Source organism: Panthera tigris, chromosome D1 (assembly GCF_018350195.1).
Source record: "Panthera tigris isolate Pti1 chromosome D1, P.tigris_Pti1_mat1.1, whole genome shotgun sequence".
Taxonomy (NCBI): domain Eukaryota; kingdom Metazoa; phylum Chordata; class Mammalia; order Carnivora; family Felidae; genus Panthera; species Panthera tigris.
The window spans coordinates 43752052-43777634 of record NC_056669.1 but is presented as its reverse complement, the minus strand read 5'-3'; the positions used below and the strand labels follow the sequence as shown (position 1 = coordinate 43777634).

The following is a 25583-nucleotide window of genomic DNA, read 5'->3' as shown; positions in this document are numbered from 1 at the left end:
TCAAGTGAATTATCCAGATAATTAAAGTCAATCCCTGTAGAAGTTAATGTTTTAGAAACGTGTCTGGTAACAATGTAGGTGATCAGGCAATGTAATAACACTTTTGTAATGTAAAATAATGAATCCATTTCCAATGCTTTTAAAAATTAGTCCTGAAGGAATTCCTCACTTTCAAACTTAAAATTCTAGGATTCTATATTATAGAAACAAGTTTATATAACTATTTTTAAAATCAATTTCAAAAGCAACAGCAAAAAGTCTCAAAGTGTTTATTTCCTGAGGGAATGATGAAATTATCCAATTCTCTAAGAACCCATCTCATTTCCTTACAGCCATTTTTTTAAGACTGAAGTAATCATTATCTCATGTGTTGAGTCCTGTTATCATCATTAATCAGCACATGGCAAATCTACTTATTTTCCATGATTATTTCCAGGCTTTGCTGTTTTATGATATTTAAGTTCTACTTCTACTACACAGATTAAATTTCCAAAGCATCTGTCCTTATGCACCAAAATACACCATTTTATGTTTCCAAATTATTACCTTCATGTGAATTTTCTCATTGCCACTCACCTGCCCAGAAGCAAAAATTCTCCTGCTAGACCCAGGCGCCTCATGGCCATCAGGAGACCTCTCACAGTCATGCCCTCACAGAAGCAGGCCACCACCCGGGCTTTGGGCAAGTGACTCCTGAGCTTCTTCAGCAGCTTATCGAAACTCTGTTCCCCTGCGTTGCTGTAGATTTTGTAAGAATGAGCGATGCAAATTCCTTCCTTGGCTGACATATCTTTGAAAGCCTCCATCCCACTTTCTCCATAGTTGCCTGTGTGAAAAGAGATAAGTAAAGGGGTAGTGAATGAGAGTGCTGGATGCACTGAGTCCAGTTAGAGTGCGAAGGGCTGGGAGCATGATGGTCATTTGGTAGTGTTGAACTTGGAGCCTGAAGACCTGAATAAGTTTTTGCTCTTTCACTAACTTGTTCACTTTAGGCAATTTACAATGAAATTACATTATATGTATTGAACTTTAAACATTTTTTTCCACTGAGAGAGAAAATAGTATAAAAAGCACAAGCAAAAGGAATTCAGCACCCCCTTTACTTAAAAAGTTCATATTATAGTGTGAGATGATAGAAGACTTTCATCCGCTGTATTTTTATTCTATCTCACTTCCCTTTGCTTCTCACTGCATGACTGTCTCATCCCACCAGATCAGATTCTTGTATTTAAAGATATAATACATATACTAAATATAGTATAGATGTTGTTGTAGAATATTGTATGTTGTGTGGTATTATATTTTTATAGAATATTATGCATATTATATTCTATTAGCAATCATAAGTATTAGTGGCTTTATCCCAACCAAAAAATTCCAGATCATTGAGATTTCAGTCTTGTTACAGATAAATGTATAAGCTTATGAAAAATATTTAAATTTTCATTCTACACAACCACAGGGAAGTTAGTGATTTGGGGGAATAATTCCAATGTCCTCTGCAAATTTGGGGAGCCAAGGACTGATGGTGGTCCTTTAAATTAATGAAAAGTGGTGATCAATACTGACAATCAACTGTATGCCAGGAAGTGTACCAAGACCTTTATATATGTGGTCTCACTTAACTCTCACGATAATATACTGAGGTATGCATTATGACCTCCATTCTGCAGATAAGAAAACAGATGAGATGGTTAGGTTTATACTTACTCAAAGTTACATACCCAGTAGGTGGAAGGCTGCACCGAATTCTCAAATCTAAGAGTGCAGATTCTGCTCCCTCCACTCATCCATGGCTGACTTTTGGAAGACTCAGAAGCCCAATTATATCTACATTTCTTTTTCTGATATAAAGGTCATGATACGTCAATTTTCGATATTTTTAGAGCGTTTTAAGGCTTTACAAATCGTAACAGGCTCATTTTCTGAGTTTCCAAAAGATTAGGTGGATAAGGGGGAAAGATTTTAAGAATATAGGAGCCTATTACAAGACAACCAAGCTACGGGGCACATAAGGATGTAACTAGGCTAACAATCAACTAGACCAAGGATTGGAATTTCACCATGAGGGGATCTCAAATGAATAAAGAAGTACAAGGCATTCAATTGCATTGGCTTCACTATATGAGTATAGTAGAGATAACTTATAAATACATATATCTATATAACATTTTGATTTTTGAAGTCTGTTCATACAGATTATAGCTCACTGCTCCTTACACCAACTCTGTGATAGAGGTAATATTATCTTCCAATTCCACTCACAACTGATAAAATTGAAGTTCACACTTAGCAAATAGGTGGCAGAGTCTTGGTTTAAACATAGATCTTCTCACTCCTGACCCTGTGTATGTTTTCTTACAGCACAGGTATTTTGCTGCAAATGAGATCCTCAGACATTGAGGGTGGTTTTTGTGTAGTTTTATCTTCATGAATAAACTGTAAAGGGCAGGGCAGGACAGCTTAAGTCCCGACCACAAATACTGATGGGACAGCTGCATCTTTCCTTTTTCTCCAGAAATAAAATAACAAGGAACCTTGATGATGATGGCAAGTGGGCAATATAGCTATTTTGCAATTAACAAAGTTTAAAGGACCCCCTCTGAAAAATGTGCCCAAGGGCCTTAATTACTAGCTTTACACTAATCTGAGTAATCTATTATTCTCTGGTTTATTTTTAGCGACCTCTATTTTTCAACTGACTATCTTGCACTTAATACTATCATTAATGCTGGGGTATTTGCATACATAATGCGAAATTAGGTACACAGTGATCGTGATGACAATAATAAAAGTTCTCAATATATTCACAGTTAAACAAGAAAAAATATCTGACAAACCCATAATCTTTAGCACTTCTCCCAACAACATTTTAACATTGTTTTTGTTTATACGGTAAATTATATGGAAGCAGCTTGTAATAGAGAGAGAATCTTGTTATTAGAGAGATCTGAGTTCTAATTTAGCTTGGACAGTCTCTCTAAATCTAGCTTTTTCACCTGAAAATCAGAGGTAACACTGCTTAATATATGGATATTTTGTATATTATATACGTTAAACATTATATCTAGTTTAAATATTATAAGAAATGCTTATAATTATTATTTTATAATTATATACAATTGTTATTATACAATATTATATATAACAATAAACATTATACATAATTATAATATATATTATAAGACAATATATGTTAAATATACAACATATCTAATAGGTAGACTGAACCCAATTAATTGCACCTATTGGGACTATAGAATGTTCTAGGTGCAGTTAAACTGCTCTCTCCTGGAGCATCTAAAACAAATAATGGAGCCAACAGCATTAACACTCAACATTGGATTAAAGAATGAACTTAAATTAGTTGGGGAAATATGATTTTCTGAGAACAAAACCCAAGCAGTACTCTTTAAAACTAAAATAGGAAATAGTTTCATTATATGTGTGACATGAAAATTCTGCAGAATAATTTTGATTTAATAAAAGCAAGCCATGGTAATTTGGATATTAAAAATGGGAGTATGTATTCCATTCATTCCAATAAAATTTGGAGGCCTGAAATGTTGAGATTTTCTGTAACTGATCTAAAGACTGTATTCTGGAATTACACATTTAAAGATAAAGGAGAGGAGCACCTGGGTGGCTCAGTTAGTTAAGCATCCAACTCTTAATCTTGGCTCTGGTCATGATCTCAGTTCATGGAATCGAGCCCTGTGTTGGGCTCTGCGTTGACAGTGTGGAGCCTGCTTGGGATTCTCTCTCTCCCTCTCTCTCTCTCTGCCCCTCCCCAGCTCATCTGGGCACACACTCTCCCTCTCTCTCAAAAAAAAATACATATTTAAAATAAATAAATAAATAAATAAATAAATAAATAAATAAAAAATGAAAATAAAGGGGAAACTTAAAAAGTTCATAAATTTATTACAGGAAATGAAATAGATTCCAAGCAATGCACAGAATGAGAAAGAACTAAGGAAACAAAGTTTATTTTTCTAACAGGGAAATAAAAGTGACAAAGGAAGATATGGTGTAGAAAATGAAAGTGGTTTGTGCTTCATTTTAAGTAACTGGTAAAAGCAGGAAGGAATCCATCGGACACTCTTTTAAACAGCAAAGGGCTGGTGATTTGGAATTATCTGAAGAAAATATAATCATAGCTTTACTGGACTCTTAGCTTGCACTACTTATAGCTGCAATAATGCAAATGCCTATTACTGATTTTCAACTTTATGAATCTACATATAGACAAAGTAAAAAAACTCATTATGCAACAGAAATAAATCTGATGAACCTTTACAAAAAAATTAAAGAAAAAGATGATAGGTTGAGAAGTGGAAGCAGGGTGAGCTTGGGTGTTGAAATCCTTCACGCACAATCTGGAAGTCATGATTTAGAGACTGAAAGAGAAATGGTTAAGAGAATTGTTGGAATCTAAAAAATAAGAGACTAATCTATTAATGTAATTATATTAAGGGAAGATACATGAATTAAGAGATGTCTGTTGTCCATAAATTAAAAAGTAGGCACTAAAAAAGCATATGTTCCTACTCAGAAATATGAAGGTAAAAAACAGAAAAAGAAACTTAAAATGCACTTTTTACCCTTCTGTACTATTAGATTTTGAAAAATATAAAGTACAAGTTTGAGTGAAGAAAATTTAATAACATAATTTAAAGTTATTGAAATTGAAAAGAAGATATGGACAATTGTAAATAGTTGCTTTCACTGGTACTATTTGACCTATGTCATGTCGTCTGGAAGTACCTGCATCCATTTGGGCCTCCAAAGTGCACACTGAAAACAAAACTGGCTAAAGAATAAGTTTAAATCTTTCTTCTAACCTAAGATTATTTATTTGAACTTTATGTTTAAAGGCACTAAACAATCCTTTAGTATATAATGTATAATCAAAGATAACGGCTCTTTCAGATGGTACCAATCAGTATCAGTAACCACTGCTGTTACTGAGGCTTAAACATACTTTCGTATTAAGGTAATAAAGTATGGCAATATAAACAGGATATATCTAGAAAGTGAGAGATTTTCCTGGCACAATATACATTTGAGATATGGTTCACATTTATAAATTGTGTGTGTGTTGGGGGAAATTATCATAAGAATAAAAATTAAATTAATAGAATTATACTAAAAAGACTCAAATACTTTTCTTTGACATTTGTTTATTTTTTTTCCATTGTACTCCTACCTCTCCCACCATAATCAGACCATCGCTATTCCTTCCATAGAAGCTTACATGGTAACATAACCTTTCACCATCTTCTGTCTTCTATTTATTCAAAACCTTACCAAATATTACGTTTACGGGTCTTATTTCTTACTATGCTCTTCTCTATGTCCCTTGGATGCCCAACACATTCCTACTTAATCACTTTTATTCATGATGCTCTTTCCACCTGGAATACCCTTTCCTCATGTCTTGATGTTGAAATCTTACCCATTCCTTCTGGTTCACCTCAACTGCCCAGACTGTATACTTATTTAGGATATAGACCATATCTCCATAACACTGCCCAGCATACACTCGTGGAACTAAGCTGACCTACTTGACTATCCTTTTCAAGGATCTTCCTACAGGGAATAGTGTAGTCTAGTTATTCATTTAATAAATATTAATGAATTAATTAAGTACAGATATAACACTAAGCACATGGTAGACTCTAGATATTTAAACATTTAGCCTATTTATCTATTTTATAATACTGAAGGGAATAATTTTGTTACTTATAATTGTTAGAGAAGTTTATAATTGTGGTTCATTTACCTTATAACTACTTTTTAAAAAGTATTCACCTTAGGAAATTATAATTCACTTTAAAAAAATATTGAGCTTGATGTTGCATATTAAAACATTTTTTCCTTTCAGTTGGCTCAAATTATTATTTGTCAAAAAAGAAATGAAGATTCTCAATATAAACTGTGATTTAAAAATGTATTCCAATTGGCCTTTACTACTAATATCTAGTTGCTATTACAAACAATGTTTGTTTGTTTGTTTGTTTTTATTGACAACTACCAGTGAAGGAAAACACTGCGATTTCTCATAGGAGTTACTGCCTCGCATGAGACCATCCCCCAGAATATGTGTGAATAGGATCAATAAATCAGTATCCCATCACCACTACCTGCTCTTTCATGGAGCCATAAATGTTCATCATGGGATCTTAGCCAAAACTGTCCTTGTTGAGTGGGCTATGTCTTAGTTCAACTAGTGGTTAACTAAAACAACTAGAAGGGAGAAAAGCCAGAGAGACAAACATCTCTTTTCACTGTATTACTATCTCTTTTATAAAGATGTTCTTTTTAAAAAAATGTCTTCTCCCTCATTATAACCATCTGTGCAGTAAGTATAGCAATTCCAAATTCTATATTGCACTCATTTATGTTTGTCTCCTGCTACCAGACAATAAAGTTCTTCAAAGTAGGCATTTATATCCTCACAACAAAAACAATGTATATGTAGTACCTATTTTTGTTCAATGAAAAGAAAGAAGAAAGCTAAGTGGCCCAAGGAATATTCCTAAATAGGCCCACAGAACTGAGATTTAGATGTTTGGGATGCTAGAGATATAATTAATGGGAAGATTTTAAAGCTAAAGGATTTGAGTACATAAAACATTATCATTTATCATGTACCCTTATCATGACTCCATGAATTATTATAAATGCCTCTGCTATGAAAACTTTTGCTAACAAACAGATTTACAAGTTTGCACCAATTATTTCAAACCCTACCTTGGAGTCTTTCTATGACATGACCCAGATAGCACAGCATTCAGTGTGATATAGGACATGATGATATCTTATTCAAAGTGTTTTATTATTGAAAGTACTAGAAAGATATCATTTAGCAAAATCACTTTAGGCATTACTCAAGGCATGGATTACTTAAGCAACATTTGAGCAATATTCCAATAGTGAATTCAGCAGAAAAAAACCTTAGAATTTGAACAATATATATATAATATTATTTATGGGACTATTAACCAGGGCTACTGAATATGGTCAGAAAAATATGTACCGAGCAGTAGCAGAACAGTATACTACATTGGTGAATTTTCCACTGGCTACCAGGAAAAAAGGCTACAAAAAGGAATTTGATCTTAAAAGCAAAGATACAATTTGACTATACAAATCAATGCATGGTAGAGGACAGGAAATCAAATAATGAAAGAATACATGAGAGTTGTAACTGTCACATATGTTAAATACAACAACTCTGAATCCCATCTTTGGTTCTGTACTATAAGTTGCTGAGCCTTAGAATCAAAAGTTGTGAGATGTACACAGTCCTATAACTCTAATCCATATAACTGTGTTGAAATAATTGAGATAGACCAAACCAAAAGGGAACCAAATTTAGAAAAAAAGAAAGATCAAGTTTTAGAATTTATTTTTAAATATCTTTGAAATAGCTAAGTAGGAATGCCAAACAGAAAAATGAATAAGGACATTCTGGCTCAGAGAATAGAAATCTAAATTGGAACTATTGAGACCATTAGAATATGGACAGCAACAGTAAGAGATGAAATTGTAGGATGTGAAGGGAAGAGGGCTCTGATTATATCCAAAGGAATTCAAATATTTATGCATTAATTGAGAAGGAAAAGGTTACAGAGACAATGAAGAAGAAGAAACCAAGACAATGTATTGTCATGGAAACCATCATAACAAAATGCTTTGCATTTATTTTGTACATTAATTATGTGAATAGTAAAGTAAGATGGGAGAAGGTTGTATGTGAATGGGAGTAAAAGAATGAAGATAATATATTGACAACATTTTGAAACACTTGGCAGTGAAGAGAAGCAAAGAGGAATGGTGGTGATTGGCAGAGAATGCGGCAATCAAAGGAAAAATTTTGTTTATTTTTAGATAGGGGTACCTCAGGTGAAAGGCTTAGCCCAAGACAGAGTAAGTACTCAATATATGATCATTTTTACCACCACCACCACCACCACCACCATCATCATCATCATCAATCTAGATCATTTGGCATTAACCGGTAAAAGGTTAATAATAATATTATTGGTCACTTCCAATATTACTACTAATAATAATTTATTAATCATTATTTAAACCAACCAATTCTTGAGGTGGCTATTATTTCTCACATTTTTAAAGTATTTATGCTAAGGAATTTGTGAAATAACTGATAGGTTCATCTGTCAAACTTAAAAGCCTAGGCTCTCTTCCTACAGCATATTATATCCTTAAAGCATTGAGTGAGAATTGCTCATTTAGTTCTGTGGTTCTTCCAAAAGGATTTACTCACCACTAAATGTTTCATTTGAAACCAATGCTTGATACTATTGAACAGAATTAATCTCAGCAAACATACATTGTTTAACAAGTGTTTTGCCTAATGACTAAATATATGATAGACATATATGGTTTAGCACTAAATTATCTAATCCACATCACTGCTGAGAATTGGTGTTTAAATATCAAAGCCTTCCTATGAAACATACATGCTTAATTACAGCTTTTCTATAGACAAAGACCTGTAAAATAAGAGGGGGCTTTTGGAAATAGACTTGCCATATCATCTGTTATTTGTTACTTAACTAAATCTTTGCTGGTAAGGGAAGAATGACTGCAGAGGGACAGAAGGAAGATAAAAAAAAAAAAAAAACAACTTGTTTTTCTATCAAAAATTCTGCAGTGTTGCAATTATTACCTTGTTATTGTAGCTGAAATTGAGATTTGCAAAATGAAAAATATCACTTTATTAATAATCTTAAAAATAATGGAGTTGTCAACTCATTTGGTTTTCTGACTATTCTTCCTAGAGGAAAATAAAAAAAGCCGAGACAGAAACTATGACCCAGATTCCTTCTCTAACCCTCCAGAATTCAACTTCCTTCTTTTTTGTAAGCTGTCAACTTCACAGCTAAAGCCTGCAGTGCATGTCTCATTAAGAGTGATTCCATTTCCACAGAAAGGACAAACCTCTATATAGAACTGTGTGTCAATGGGTCGGGTGGGTTGGTGAGTTATTCATTTTGCCTGTTTTAGCTCACAAGTCACCTATGATCCTGGATTCTAACTGGATCTAATGGCAACCCGGAAATTCCCCCATCTAAGCTGAAGGCAGAAAATCTCTGCAGCACAGCCAAAGCTGTTCAAGCTTGACAGACTTTGCTGAAAAGAAGTAACTTCTCTGACAGCAGCTCCCTGGCCTGCCTCTGCCTTCTCCAGTTTATATCTGTCCTATCTGGCTTCTGCGGTTGTTAGATTCTGTCTGGAAGGACTATAACTCCCACAATACAGACAGCAGGGACTCAGTTTAGAAATATCTGTCTGGACCATCATTTACTGCAGGACTGAGAAATGAGCAGAAAGAATTGGAATGTAGTGCAATGGCTGTGGTGTCATTGCCAAATTAAGCCTCTCAGGAGTTGGCCAACCATGCAATATGTATTCTAGGATTATGGTCTTGGTGACAGTTTTCTGTAGTTCAGACCTATGCTGTCCATTATGGTAGCCATTTGGCCACATGTGGCTATAGAGCATTTGGCATATGGCTAATTCAAATTAAGATATTCTGCCATGATAAAACAAAATAGATTTCAAGGACTATATGATAAAATAATGTAAAAATCCCCATTAACACTTTGTGATAGTACATGTTGAAATGATAAAATTTTTGATGTTTTGGGTTAAATAAAGTGTATTTTTAAAATTAATATCACTTGTTTCTTTTACCCTTTCTTAAAATTACATACACACAATTATATACTCATATCTTTATTCGAGAGTACTGAATTATACATTTAGAGAATATTGACATCCTGTATATTTCAGCTAGAATCTAAACCTCTTAGAACACTTTATGATACCAAGGATTTTTTATCATCTAGTGTCTAATCTTTTTCTCTAGACTCACTGCCTGCATTTTTTTTATGCATATAGCACATGCTTCAGCCACACCAAAGAATATACCAATCGCCAAATACACCATGTTTTTTCACATCTCTAGATTTCACACACTCCTTTTTCCTGAGCTATTCTTCTGTGTAGCTACTTCTGGCTCATACTCAAGACTCAGAGGAAAGTGACAGAACTCCCTAACCCTCCAGATCTAAATATATACCCTCTACTGTGCTCTCACTGACCACCTCCAATATCAGAAGATTTTTCATGTTTTATTGTAATTATTTATTTGTTTGACTCTCTAAAAAACTATGAACTAATCAGCAAAAGGGGTTACATCTTAATTACCCTTTTTCTCTAGAGTTTAGGCAGCCTAAGTATTTGTTCAATAAATGTAGTCTAGAAAATGAGTATTAACTTTTCCCCCAGGTTTACTGTGCAAATGTGATGAGTTAATATATAAATATATATATATATATATGAAAATGATTACTATAATAAAGTTAGTTAACATATCCATCACTTCACATAGTTTCTTTTTTTTTGATGAGAATATTTAAGATCTACTCTCTTAGCAACTTTGAAGTATACAATGTAGTATTGTTAACTACAGTTGCTATGTTGTATATTAGATCCTCAGAATTTATTCATCTTATACCAGCAAGTTTGTACCCTTTGAAAAACATCTCCCCATTTCTCCCACCCCTCTGCCCCAGCAACCACCAATTTACCCTTTGTTTTTCTGAGTTCAGCTCCTTTAGATTTCACGTGTAAGTCAGATCATACAGTATTTGTGTTTCTGTGCTTATTTTCCTTAGCATAATGCCCTCCAGGGTCATTGATTTCTCATTTAAAAATTATTGTGGAGCATCTATTATAAACAGCTGTGCAAAGAAGCTCTGCTATTGAAGTTGCTCTGCACTCGCTGTCGTCCAAAGGGGCTGAGCTGGACTAAGATAAAGTCTATGGTGAAGGGTTGCACAGCTCAGGAACCTGCACCTTGGGTAGCATAAGGGGACAGTTTTTGAAACTTGTTATTCAGCTTACCACCTGCATGGTCTTGGAGAAACCACATAACTTTTTTTCTGATTTTTTTCTCTGTATCTATAAAATGATATGCACTCTAAGGATCCTTTAAGTTTTAGACCTGCATCTTATGTGGTTTTGTTATATTGTAATAATTATGAAGAGAATTGTAACCATTTTCTCCATTCCTTTTACATATGGTTGCTCCAAATTCCATTTTCAATGTCTCACAATATGTATTCTGAGCCTTATGGATAATTCCTAAGTTAAGTTTGCTTTGTAAATTTAGATGTTTCAAGAATCAGAACTTCTACTTGATGCAGAGTTAATGGAAAGGTATCAGAAAAATGTCTCTGGTAATATATGAAAAATAGTCTTCATAAAAGTGGGAAATTTTGCAATTTATTTAACTATACTGAATTCAATAATCTGTTCTACCTATACTTTCTGGACATCATATCAAGTATTAGTTGGTCTTTTTTAGATATCTCATTCTTCATAAGATCTGCTTAGTCTGATAAGGCTTTTTTCTTTTTGTCTCCTTAATGTTCTCATGTCAATTTGTTATAAGATTCCAACAATTCAATAAACTCTCCACCAGACAAAATACATTCGTTTTTATATGTGTCAAACCAAGGGAGAACTAAACTCCCTAAATATATTTCTAAAAGAATTAAAACTGCTGATAAAAAAAAAAATAAAATTGTCTGCTGATCATAACTGGAAACCTACAGGGGGAAATGTACATTTCCTTGTAAATGAGATGTGTGTGCGTGCGTGTGTGTGTGTGTGTGTGTGTATACCAAAAATTCCCTAGGAGTGTCTAAATGTCTGTTTAAAGGCAAGGTTAAGGAAAAGTTGGTTATTGTATTGTTGGCCGGGGAATGAAACTAAGAACAAAGGCCTGGAAACAGAGGAAACCAAGAAGATTTGAAATGGTATCTTAAGTGATATCTGATATTGGGGAGGTAAAACACTGGGGTTAATTTTTTAATGTTTATTTATTTATTTTGGGAAAGACAGAACATGAGCAGTAAAGGGGCAGAGACAGAGAGGAAGAGAGAGAATCCCAAACAGGCTCTGTGCTATGGGGCTCAATCTCACAACTCATGAGATCATGACCTGAACTGAAACCAAGAATTGGACAATCAACCAACTGAGGCACCCAGGCACCCCAAATATTGGGGTTATTTAACTTATTTGCAAGTGCTTCTGGTTTTTGTTTTTGTTTTTTTTTTGTTTTTTTTTTTTGTTTTTTTTTGTTTTTTTTTTTTAGCTTTCGACGAGGTGTTTGCTTATCTCCCATGATATGAGGGATGCTTGGTGGTAAATGTTTAACAACTACCTCTCTGAAGGGAAGTGTTTTCTGTGTGTATGTGTTACAAATATTACTGATTATAAAATTCATGTAGCACACACTTTAAAAAATAATAAAATGCACAAGTTCTTTATTATAAATTTCATATAGCCAATTAACTTTCACAAAAGGCTTTCACTGAATTTTGCCAAAATCTTATATCCACAGGCAATGTATGTTTACAATTGACCAGTGCATTTTTATATGAATATTAACTGAAATTTTTACATATGTTAATGTGTTTGATAAAAGTGAAGCCAAATAATTGTACTTAGAACTCTGCTTACTGATCAATGATACAAATAACTTATTTGCTGAATCACAAAATGGTTTCAAATGCTAGAAGAATATTTTTTACATATTGTGCAATCACAATGTTATGGCTACAGATTTGACAAACTTAAGTTTAATCTGAATGGTTAAGATTTTCTCCAACATTTTAAGTCCAGACAATAAAAAACAAGCCCTGGTTTTTAGAGATTTGCCAATCTCTACAGTGTAAATATTCCCACCATGACCAATTTCAAGCTACTGATATGAGGTCAGTAAAAATGGAGTTGGAAGGGAATGCACAGTAGCATACCAATATAGTATACTGACCATATAACTACTGTCACTGTAAATAGCCTAAAGAGTACAGAAAACTAAAATGTGGTAAAATAATTAATAATAATCTGTTTTCATTAGAATTTATTGATAATTTAATTTTTAAAAATTTATTTAATTATAAATTAAATAAATCAATTTTTAATAATGGCTAAGCTTAACAATAGGCTACTGAAAATATAAAAATTCTCTTACGCATACCTCTATGAACTGTTGCCAGCACACAATGGATATGCCAATAAAATCTTTTAAGATTCTGCTAGCCAATGGTCTCTGTTATTTTTGGTTATTCTAGGACTTTGAAAAGGCCATTGAGGTTACAGTGCCTATAATTCAGACTCCTTTGTAAAGATTCAATACTGTAAAGGTGAAAGTTTCGTGGTGGAAAAAGGAATATTATATCACTTCTGATTGGGTTCAGTAAAAGGCCTGCACATGAAGTAGAATTAAGTTGGGTCTTACAGAAGGAATGGATTTGGTCAATTGGGAGATAGCATTCCAGATGGAGTTAAAAGAACAAGCACGGGTTGAGATGGATAAGCATGTGATAAAGACCCAATCTTCCCACCTCAGAGGTGACAAAAAGGACCAGATCCAGGCCAAGATCACAGTGGGGAGGTCCTAACTCGACAGATGAAGAGGCACAATGAAAAGGGTTTGAGAAAGCAGATGACATCTGCATTGCACTTAACAAAGAATACCTTAATGGGGCGCCTAGATGGTGCAGTCAATTAAGTGTTTGACTCTTGGTTTCAGCCCAGGTCATGATCTCATGGTTTTAAGTTTTGCACTGGGCTCTGTTCTGACAGTGCAGAGCCCGCTTGGGTTTCTCTGTCTCCCTCTCTCTTTCCCTCCCCCACTAGTGGTGTCTCAGTCTCTCTCAAAATAGATAACTAAAAAAAAACCGTTTTTTTTTTAACATTTATTCATTTTTAAGAGACAGACAGTGACAGAGCATGAGAGGGGGAGGGACATAGAGAGAGGGAGACACAGAATCCAAAGGAAGCTCCAGGCTCTGAGCTGTCACCACAGAGCCCAACGCAGGGCTCAAACCCATGGACTGTGAGATCATGACCTGACCTGAAGTCAGATGCTTAACCAACTGAGCCACCCACGCACCCCATAAACTAACTTTTTTCTTAAAAAAAAAAAAAGAAAGAAAGAATACTGTAGTAATGACACAATACAGTGAAGTGGTGGTCTAAAGAGAAATGATAGAGTATTGTAATTACAAAATTTAGAAGTAAAAAGGGAATGAATTAGGATGGCGATAATGGAAACAAAAACATAATGGTGTGCAGGGCCTAATTTGTAATATAACTCAGAGGGAGTTCATGTGGAATATAAAGTGAATGATGGTCTTTGGGATTATGCTATGTGCTCTTTAAAAAACTGACAAATGATTACTTCATGTGAGACTAGAGAGAAAGCAGGAAGCCTACTTAGGAGGTTAATGGGGTGAGAAATGGGGGTAACTTAAAAGTAGTGTCAGTGGACATTATATCCATGGGCTGAATTATGTGTCCCCAAAATTTATATGTTGAAATATTAACCCTCCAGTATCTCAGAATACTACTGTATCTGGAGACAAAAACTTTCAATAATGAAGGTAAAATGAGGTCATATGGGTGGTCCCAAATCTGATATGATTTATTTCCTTATAAAACAAAGAGATTAGGACACAAACACACACAAAGAGAAGATGATGTGAGGACACAGGGAGGAGATAGCCATCCACAACCCCAGGCCCTAAGGAGGACAGCCCACTTGACACAGGCTTCCAGCCTCCAGAAGTGTGAGGAAACAAGTTTCTGTTGTTTAAGCCACCTATTTTATGGTTCTTTGTTAGGCTTCCCAAGCAAACGAATGCAACCCTCTGCAGCCATCCTTAGGCAGGATAAAAAGTAATATAATTTTGTGATCAGAGGAATCATTTTTGGAAAAGACGCTGGTGTCAGTAATATATAGAGTTTGATTCTTGCATCAGCAATTTCCAAAATGCATGAGTCTAGACAAATTATTTCAATGTCTCTGAGCTTTAGTTTTTTAAATCACATCATATATAATACAACAGCCACCAGCCCAATGTCTGGCACAAAACAGATACAACGAAAGTTAGTTGTTAGTTCTCTCCTAGTTTTTTCTTCGTAACAGGTAGTCATATTACAGTCACATTACAGAGAACAGCTCTAAAGTTACACTAAGTTTAAATCTCACTTGAATTAATCAAACCTGGGTTCATATTCTGGCTCTATCACTTATCGGCATTTGGGCAAGTTACTTAATCTCTCTAAACCTTTGTTTCCTCATTGATAAAATTCTCACAAAGTGATTATTAGGATTAAATGTGATTTAGCATGTGAAATGCTTAGAACATAAATAGTGCTGAATACATAAAAATGAGCCAGCAAGTATTAATATTACTAATCACATACAATTTTTGTAAGTTCTTTTTCCTAGACACTGGTATTTGCCATGACTGTCTATGACCAACTCTTCTCAATAGAAATTCTTCCTTCATGGCGGGGTGGGGGGGCGCCTGGGTGGCTCAGTCGGTTAAGCATCCGACTTCGGCTCAGGTCATGATCTCACGGTCCATGGGTTCAAGCCCCGCGTCGGACTCTGTGCTGACAGCTCAGAGCCTGGAGCCTGCTTCAGATTCTGTGTCTCCCTCTCTCTGACCCTCCCCCGTTCATGCTGTCTCTCTCTTTCTCAAAAATTAATAAACATTAAAAAAAATTTAAAAAAAGAGAAATTCTTCCTACATGGTTTACCTCTATTCTCAAGGCTTCAGCTAACACCAATGGCTCCTAATGTATATCTCCAGTTAGATACCTGGCAAATGTTAATTCAACTATTGCCAAGAATTCTTCTGTGAAATTTAAGACTAAAGCTGTTCATTAGATATGGTGATGCACTGAATGTTCAGTAGTGTTGCTACAAAGTAACAACATTTTAGTGTTTCTTAAAAACATGATCTCTATCCTTATTGCCTATGTAAGCACCTCACATAGCAAATTAGAACAGAAATAACCTCTGTCATCAGGGAACTGAATAGCTAAAGCATCTTGATTGGATTCACCCAGTGTTTTAATAAAATCACTCACGGTCCAATTCTCTTGTCCTCATTTTGTTGCTGATGAAATCCCAGGATAGTACCAAAGTGTTGGCTTTTTTCACTCTGTTGCACTAATGTCTGCTCTCTTCCCCATACTCTAATCCTTTAATCATACCTTTGGGATACTAGAGTGTAGTAAACCATTTGGGATGATCTAACACATAGGAATAGCAAGTTATTCTCTGAAGCACATGAAGGCTGCCAATGTGGCTTATTTCCTCCCTGTCCCTCAAGGTATCCTTGATTCCTCCCAAGGCTCCATGGGGCACTCCTGGCTAAGAGAAATCCTTGAGATGGAATTCTTGTCTATTTTCAGCTTTTCATTTAAAAATCAAGTTAGATTTAGAAACGATTTTAGGATTCAAGACTATGCTGGGTCATGAACTCATAGAGCTATGGGCCAGCTATGAAAAAAGTAAATGATGATGGCCCTGCTTTAATAAGAACCCATTATTATTGATACCAACACGGTATCTTGGAAACCCTTACCTGGCAACAGATTCCTCTGCCTGTTTACTTGAGATGAGCATTTAATCTGCTGATACTTGCAATTCCTTAGCTCCTTGGCTTCAGTGATTGGCCTAAAGGGGTGAGATGTTACCTAAATTGGTCACCAGGTCTTTTGCTTGGATTTTCAAACTCAATTTCAAAGTTAATCTAGGGGATATCTTTCTTGTCTGAAAAATCTCTTGATTCTCTGCAAAAATGTGAGCTAAGAGTAGTCAGCATGGTTATAGATTCCACAGAGGTATTAGAACCTTAGTTAGGCCATAAAGGAAGGTTAAAAAAAGAAATAAGGCAGAGAGGAGGAGTTAAGATGGCAGAGAAGTAGGGGGACCCAAAACCTTCAAACACACCTATTTTGAGGTCAAATCACTTGAACACCCAGGAAATCGATTTGTGGAATGGCAGAAGGACCTCCACAGTTGGAGGCAGTCAGCTTGGCAGGCTTACTTTAGCAAACAAATCAAAGCACACCTCGTAAAGGTCCAAACAGTCCCCGCTAAGAGCAAGGAGGAGCTCTGCAGAGGACTGACCAGTGGGAAAGAGCAGCCAAAACCCAACAGCAGAGTGTACACAGCATACACCAGAAATACTTCCTGAAGCGCCAGGCCCTGGACAGTGTATGGCCCATTTTTTAAGAAAGAAATTTACCCGAAATGACAAGATGGAAGAATTCTCCCCAAAAGAAAGGTCAAGAAGAAATCATAGCCAGGGACTTGCACAAAACAGATGTAAGTGATATATCTGAACAAGAATTTAGAACAACAGTCATAAAACTAATAGTTGTGCTTGAAAAAAGTAAAGAGGGCACCAGAGAAACCCCTGCTGCAGGACCTAAAAACTAATCAGGCTGAAATAAAAAACGCTGAGATGCAGTACCAACTGGGAATAGTCACAATGAGGACTGGAGAAGCAGAGGAGAGAATAGGTGATGTAAAAGATACACTTGACCGGATGGAGTTAACAGATATATTCAGAATATTTCATCCTAAAGCAACAGAATACACATTCTTCTCGAGTGCACATGGAACATTCTCCAGAATAGATCACATACTGGGTCACAAATCAGCCCTCAACAAGTACAAAGAGAAAAATTTTGGAAAGACCATGAATACTTGGGGATTTAAAAAAAAATCTACTAAAGAATTAACGGGTTAACCAAGAAATTAAAGAAGAAATTAAAAAGTACATGGAAGCCAATGAAAAAGAAAACGAAAACATGATAGCCCAAAACCTCTGGGATGCAACAAACAGGGTCATAAGAGGGAAGCAAACAGCCATCCAGGCCTTCCTAAAGAAGGAAGGAAGGTCTCAAATATACAACCTAACCTTTACACTTAGAAGAGCTGGAAAAAGAATAGCAAATAAAGCTCAAAACCATCAGAAGAAGGGAAATACTAAAGATTAAAGCAGAAATCAATGGTATGTATATATATATATATATATATATATATATATATATATATATATATATATATACCCACAGAACAGATCAATGATAACAGGAGCTGGTTCTTTGAAAGAATTAACAAAATTGCTAAACCTCTAGCCAGGTCAATCAAAAACAAAAAGGAAAGGACCCAAATAAATAAAGTCACAAATTAAAGAGGAGAGATCACAACCAACACCACAGGAAAACACAAACAATAAAGAGAATATTATGAGCAATTATATGCCAACAAATTGGGCAATCCAGAAGAAATGGAAAAATTCGTAGAAACATATAAACTACCAAAACTGAAACAGGAAAAAATAGAAAAATTGAACAGATCCATAACCAGTAAGGAAATTGAATCAGTAATCAAACATCTCCCAACAAACAAGAGTTTAGGGCCGGATGGCTTTCCAGGGGAATTCTACCAAACATCTAAAGAGGAGAAAATACCTATTCTTTCAAAGTTGTTCCAAAAAATAGAAATGGAAGAAGAACTTTCAAACTCATTCTATGAGGCCAGCATTACCCTGATTCCAAAACCAGACAAAGGACCCACCAAAACCGAGAACTATAGACCAATTTCCCTGATGAAAATGGATGCAAAAATTCTCAACAAGGTACTAGCGAATCAGATCAAACAACATTAAAAAATTACTCACCATGATCAAGGGGGATTTATTCTTGGGATGCAAGTCTCGTTCAGTATACACAAATCAATTAATGTGATACATCACATTAATAAAGGAAAGGATAAGAACCATGTGATCCTCTCAATAGATGCAAAAAAGTATTTGACAAAATACAACATCTTTTCTGAATAAAATCCCTTAAGAAGTAGGAATAGAAGGAACAGACCTCAAGTTCATAAAGGCCATATACAAAAAGCCACAGCTAATATCATCGTCAGTGGGGAAAAACAGAGCTTTCCCCCTAAGGCCCAGAACAAAACAAGTATGTCCACTCTCACCACTGTTATTCAACATAGTATTGGAAGTCCTAGCCTCAACAATCATGCAACACAAAGAAATAAAAGGCATCCAAATCAGCAGGAGGATATCAAACTTTCACTCTTCACAGATGACATGATACTCTATGTGGAAAACACAAAAGACTACACCAAAAAGCTGCAACTGATACATGAATTCAGAAAAGTCACAGGATATAAAACCAAGGTACAGAAATCGTTGCATTTCTATACACCAGTAATGAAGCAGCAGAAAGAGAAATCAAGGAATCTATCCCATTTTCAACTGCACCAAAAGCCATAAAACGCCTAGGAAAAACCTAACCAAAGAGGTAAAAAAAAAAAAAAAAAAAAAAAAAAATATATATATATATATATATATATATATATATACACTGGTAACTATAGAAAGCTTATTAAGGAAACAGAAGTAGACACAAAAAATGGAAAAAAAAATCCCATGCTTATGTATTGGAAGAACAAATATTGTTAAAATTTCAATACTACCCAAAGCAATCTACATATTCAATGCAATACCTATCAAAATAACACCAGCATTCTTCACAGAGCTAGAAAAAGTAATTCTAAAATTTGTATGGAACCAGAAAAGATCCTGAATGCCAAAGCAATCCTGAAAAAGAAAACCAAAGCTGGAGGCATCACAATCCTGGACTTCAACTGTGTATTACAAAGCTGTAATCATGAAGACAGTAATGTATTGGCATAAAAACAGACACTCAGAACAATGGAACAGAATAGAGAACCCAGAAATGGACCCACAAATGTACAGCCAAGTAATCTTTGACAACGCAGGAAAGAATATCCAATGGAAAAAATGACAGTCTCTTCAGCAAATGGTCTTGGGAAAACTGGACAGCGACATGCAGAATAAACCTGGACCACTTTCTTACATGATACACAAAAATAAAATCAAAACAGATGAAAGACGTAAATGTAAGATAGGAAGCCATAAAATCCTAGAAGAGAAAACAGGCAACAACCTCTTTGACCTAGTCCACAGAAACTTCTTATTTGACATGTCTCCAGAGGCAAAGGAAACAAAGCAAACATCAACTATAGGGGCATCATCAAGATAAAAACCTCTGCACAGCAAAGGAAACAATCAGCAAAACTAAAATGCAACCTATGGAATGGGAGGAGATATTTGCAAATGACATATTATATAAAGAGTTAGTATCCAAAACCTATAAAGAACTTATCAAACTCAACACCCAAAAAACAAATAATCCAGTGAAGAAATGGTCAAAAGACATGAATAGACACTTCTCCAAAGAAGACATCCAGATGGCTAACAGACACATGAAAAGATGCTCAACATCACTCATCATCAGGGAAATACAAATCAAAACCACAATGAGATACCACCTCACACCCGTCAGAATGGCTAAAATTAACAACTCAGGCAACAACAAATGTTGGCGAGGATGTGGAGAAAGAAGAACCCTTTTGTACTGTTGGTGATGTAAACTGGTGCAGCCACTCTGGAAACAGCATGGAGGTTCCTCAAAAAATAAAAAATAGAACTAGCCTACAGCCCAGCAACTTCACTAGGAGGTATTTATCCAAAGGATACAAAAATACTTATTTGAAGGGAGACATGTATCCCAATGTTTATCACAGCACTATCAACAATAGCCAAATTGTGGAAAGAGCCCAAATGTCCATTAATTGATGAATGGATGAGGAAGATGTGGTATAAATATATAAAATGGAATATTACTCAGTGATCAAAAAGAGTGAAATCTTGCCATTTTCAACAATGTGGATAGAACTATAGTGTATTATGCCAAGCAAAATAAGTCACTCAGAGAAAGACAAATATATTATTTCACTCATTGTGGTATTTAAGAGAAAAAACAGATGAACATAGAGGAAGGGAAGGAAAAATAAGATAAAATGAGAGAGGGAGGCAAATCATAAGAGACTCTTAAATAGAACAAACTGAGTGTTGCTGGAGGGGAGGGAAGTAGGGGGGTGGGTTAAGTGGGTGACTGGCATTAAGGAGAGCACTCGTTGGGATAAGCATTGGGTGACATGTAAGTGATCATCACTGATTTCTACTCCTAAAACCAATACTACACTGTATGTTAACTACTTTGAATTTTTTAAAAAAAGAATAAAAAAATGAAATACTTTAGTAGATGAGACAGAATTCCAGATATGGGAAAGAACTTCATTTGGAGTTGAGACAAGGATAGCGGATATGAACTATATTACTGGTTGTTATCTGATTTTTCTAAATTACAGGGTCCATGTGTGTTAGCAATAGGAGAAAGCACTAAAATACAGGACTGTTTTAAATCCAGGTAAAGAGTTTCAACCTAATACAGCAGACAATAAAATCATTTTTATGTTCCAAGCAGGAACGTTACAGAATGAAAATAGCATTTTAAAAATATTTTCCTGGAAGTGATTTTAGCAGTGACTAGCAGCAAGAACACAGTGAGAGATCTCCTGAGAACCTGCTGAAGGAAACCAATTATGAGATAACAAGAGCCTGAGATTGGACATGGACAGCAGGAATGGAGAAGAAAGAGTTAATTGTAAAGGTACCTCTAAGAAGAAAACAGTGTTGGTTACGTGGAACACTAGAACATAGATCAGACCTCAGAGTGCAAAGGTAAAATGAAATTAGGAGGTTTGGATAATGTTTATAGTCTGCAAATTAAAGTTCATGGAAATAAAAGGAAGGATGTAACCAATCTAACTCAGGTAAATCAACATTAGCAAGAAGATGCTAGCATAATAGGGAAGTTTTCATTCACATGACATTTTCACTCTTTGGAGTAATATAAAATGCTAATTAATGAAAAAGAATTTACAAGTATTAACCAATAGCTATAATTTTAAACTAGGTAACCTCAACTGCATTTTACTGGCAGCCAGATATATTATAATTCCATAATAACCACTAGACAATGAGTTAGAGATTATTATACCCACTATACAGATAAAGAAACTGAAGTTAAGAAAACTTCAGTAACTTGCTGAAGATCACAAAACTAGTAAATATTTGGAATAGAAACCAGCCTTCTGGAATTAATCAAGTTCTCTTTCCATTATATCACACAGAAACTTAAAATCTAATTATCACTTTGCTATTAGGAAAAACTAGATTTTCATTTAGAAGAAAAATGAGAAGTACAGAAAAAAAAGAAATTAACGCTATTTAGCATTATCTGGTTACTCCTGGGAATCCTTATGAGACTAATGAGGGCTACATGTTCCAGAAGACACTATGTTATCATATATGTAAAGAATCATGAGAAATAAAATTAATAGCCTAAGAAGAAAAGCAAGTCAAGATACAGGAAATAATATACAATACAACGTGATGATATAAACTGAATCATCTAAGAATGATAATACTGATAAATGATGGAAATCAGGGATAATTTAAAACGTAAAATTCACTGAAGTGAGTCTTCTAAAAGGTAAATTCATAATAAGGTAAGGTGAAGCTCTAATTTCTTTCTCCTTCAAGACCTATATGTTTTAAATGGGGGACTTTTTGGAATAGATGAAAATAATGTCAGATGTAAACTATATTCTGAATATTAGTGTAAGTACAATAGACTATGTAAAATATTTTATGCTAATCAGATCCACCTTTCTAAGAAAAGGTATGCTATCACAGTGCTTTAATCCTGAAGGCTTCCATTAAATGATAATAAGCTAAAGGATGTACAGACCAAAATTAAACAGTAAATATTTACTGAGCATTTACATTTGGAGTCCTGGGCCCTGAGAAGCATATACAGAAGACTGACAGAGTCCATGCCTTGAGAAGTCTATGTTACAGAAAAAAAAAATGCTTACTTTAAAATGGAAATAACAATTTGATAAAATGTATAGTATAATAAAATACAGCAGACCAGAATTTACATGCTATTTTGTAAGACATGAAGTTTAAGGATAGCATTTCAAGTAAAGAGCGAAAGGCACATTGATGAAAGAGTGTAAGATCATTAATCAATGACATATAATCCACTTTGGCTTGGAGGGCAATAATCCCACAGTATAAGAGAAGGTTGTTGGGCTGAAAACACAACATAAAGGCAAGTTATAGAGGATGGTGAGTGGGGGTTGAGTAAATTAGCTCCAAACATTTGATCTGAGAATCTTTTGCCCTGATAGCCAGCCATCTTACAGGGATCATTCAAATGAGAAGAGATGTTGTATTTGCTTTTCTGGGTCTACTCCACATTTATAGGGTTTCTTACCCCATCTCCATGGCCTCAAAGGGTCTATGTATAGAACTCATAGCATTCATTATTTTGATTAGGCAAAAATTAAAAGAAACATACCAAAATTTGTATAATATAGTAGGTCAGTGTTAGAAGGAAATTGATCACATTAAATGCTTAACTTTGAAATTAAAAGGGGTCTTAAATCAATAATATAAGATTCAACCTTAACAAACAGGTAGAAAAAAAGCGCAAATTAAACTCAAAATAAGCAGAAGGAAGGAAGGAAAGAGAGAAAATATTGATAAATTCCAGAACAGAAAAACAATTGAGAAAATTAATGAAAGCAAAGCTGAACAGCTAGCCATACTGACCAAGATTAAAAGGGAATTGGCACAAATCACAAATATTAGGAGTGAAACAAGGACACCACTACACAGTCTATAGGCAAAAATATATTAAAGGGATACTATTAACAACTGTATGATTACATACAGACAACTTAGATGAAAGGAGACAATTATTTCAAAGACATATCTACCAATAGTTCTTCAAGAAAAAAATGGATAATTGAAATAGTTCATATCTAGTAAAAAATACTAAGTTAATACTTAAAATTCTTCAAACAAAGAAAGCTCCAGGTTTAAATCATTTGACTACCCAATTCTTCCAAACAATTAAGGAGGATATAATATCACTTCTATTCAATCTCTTCTAGGAAATAGGATAAAAGAAAACAATTCACAATTAATATTATAAAGCCAGAATTGTTCTAATACCAAAGTCTGAGAAAGATATTACAAGAAAAATACAGACAAGAAAAATCCTCAATAAAATGTTAACAAATCAATCCTAGCAATTTAAAAAAGAGACAGTATATCACAAGAGAGTGGGGTTTATTCTAGGGATGCAATGTTAGGTCAACATTTAGAAATCAAGCAGTATACTTCATCATATTAAGATAATAAAGAAAAAAATAATATGATTCTGTCACTATTCACAGGAAAAGCTTCAGACAAGATTCAATATCCACTCACAATAAAAACTCTTAGCAAAGTATGAGAGAAACCTCATTAACATGATAAAAGACATATACCAAAAATATAAAGATAACACTATACTTCATGTGAAAGAATAGATGCATTGCCTTTAGATCAGGAACAATGAAAGTGTGTCCCCTCCATCATTATGATTCAACATTATACTGGAAAGTCCTAACCAGTGCAGTAAGGCAGGAAGAATAACTAAGATAAATTCAGATTGGAAATTAGAAAATAAAACTATCTCCTTTCACAAACATCATTTCCCATAATAGTCTAGGTAAAATATCCCAAGGAATACAAATCTGCTCTTAGATTAAGTCAATTTAGCAACATCACAAAATATAGCAACATCACAGAAACATCAATCATATTTCTAAGCATAAGCAATAAGTAACTATAGTTCAAATTTTAAACAGTAGCATTTGTAATAGCACCACACATAAATTAAATATTTAAAGTATACCAGAACAAAACAGTGTAGGTTCCACAGACTGACAAGTACCTGGATAAAAGGAACTGGTAAGAGCTAAACAAATGGAGAGATTTGTATGTTCATGAATTAGAAAATTCAGTATTGTTAAGATGATATTTTCCCCCACCTTCAGCCACAGATTTGATATAATTCCCATCAAAATTCCAACAGAATTTTTTTATAGATAGTAATAAGTTCATTTTGAAATTTATATGGAAAGGCAAGTGACCTGGAATAGCCAATTAAAAAAAATGGAGTATTCACACTGCCTGATATCAAGGCTTACTCTAAAGTTACACTGACCAAACATTATTGGTGAAAACATAGATGCATAGGTCAATGGAACAGAAAAGGGAGTCCAGAAATAGATCCAAACACATATGGCAAATTGTCATTTGACTTAGTTGCAAAGGCAACTAAGGTAATTTAAAGGAGAAAGGATAGTCTTTTTAAACAATTGAAGATAGGAAAAATTGGGCATTCACATGTAAAGAAATGGACCTCTATGAAACTTTATATCTTATTAAAATTTAACTCAAATGGGTCATAGGTATAAATAAAAAATCTAAATCTATAGCTCTTCAGAAAACAGGAGAATATCTTTATGACCTTGAGTAGAAAAATAGTTTTTAGATCTCATACCAAGACATGATTCATAAAATTAAAACAACATTGATATATTGGACTATATGAAAATGAAACACCTATGCTCTGTGAAAGATATTCCCAGAATTTTTTTTTAATTTTTTAACATTTATTCATTTTTTGCGAGACAGAGAGAGACAGAGCATGAATGGGGAAGGGCAGAGAGAAAGGGAGATACAGAATCGGAAGCAGGCTCCAGGCTCCGAACTGACAGCATAGAGCCTGACACAGGGCTTGAACTCACAGACTGTGAAATCATGACCTGAGCCCAAGTCAGATGCTTAACTGACTGAGCCACCCAGGCGCCC

The 25583-nt window shown here is 34.6% G+C and overlaps 1 protein-coding gene across 3 annotated transcripts in view; it reads right to left on the bottom strand.

The window, feature by feature from the left end:
• Window positions 1–25583, bottom strand: part of GRM5 (glutamate metabotropic receptor 5) — a 507872-nt gene that overhangs the window by 329636 nt on the left and 152653 nt on the right. For all 3 annotated transcript variants that reach the window (XM_042959448.1, XM_042959449.1, XM_042959450.1), the window contains exon 2: window positions 577–826. In XM_042959448.1, coding sequence (XP_042815382.1) covers window positions 577–826 — 250 coding nt within the window. The remainder of the gene's footprint in view (window positions 1–576; window positions 827–25583) is intronic.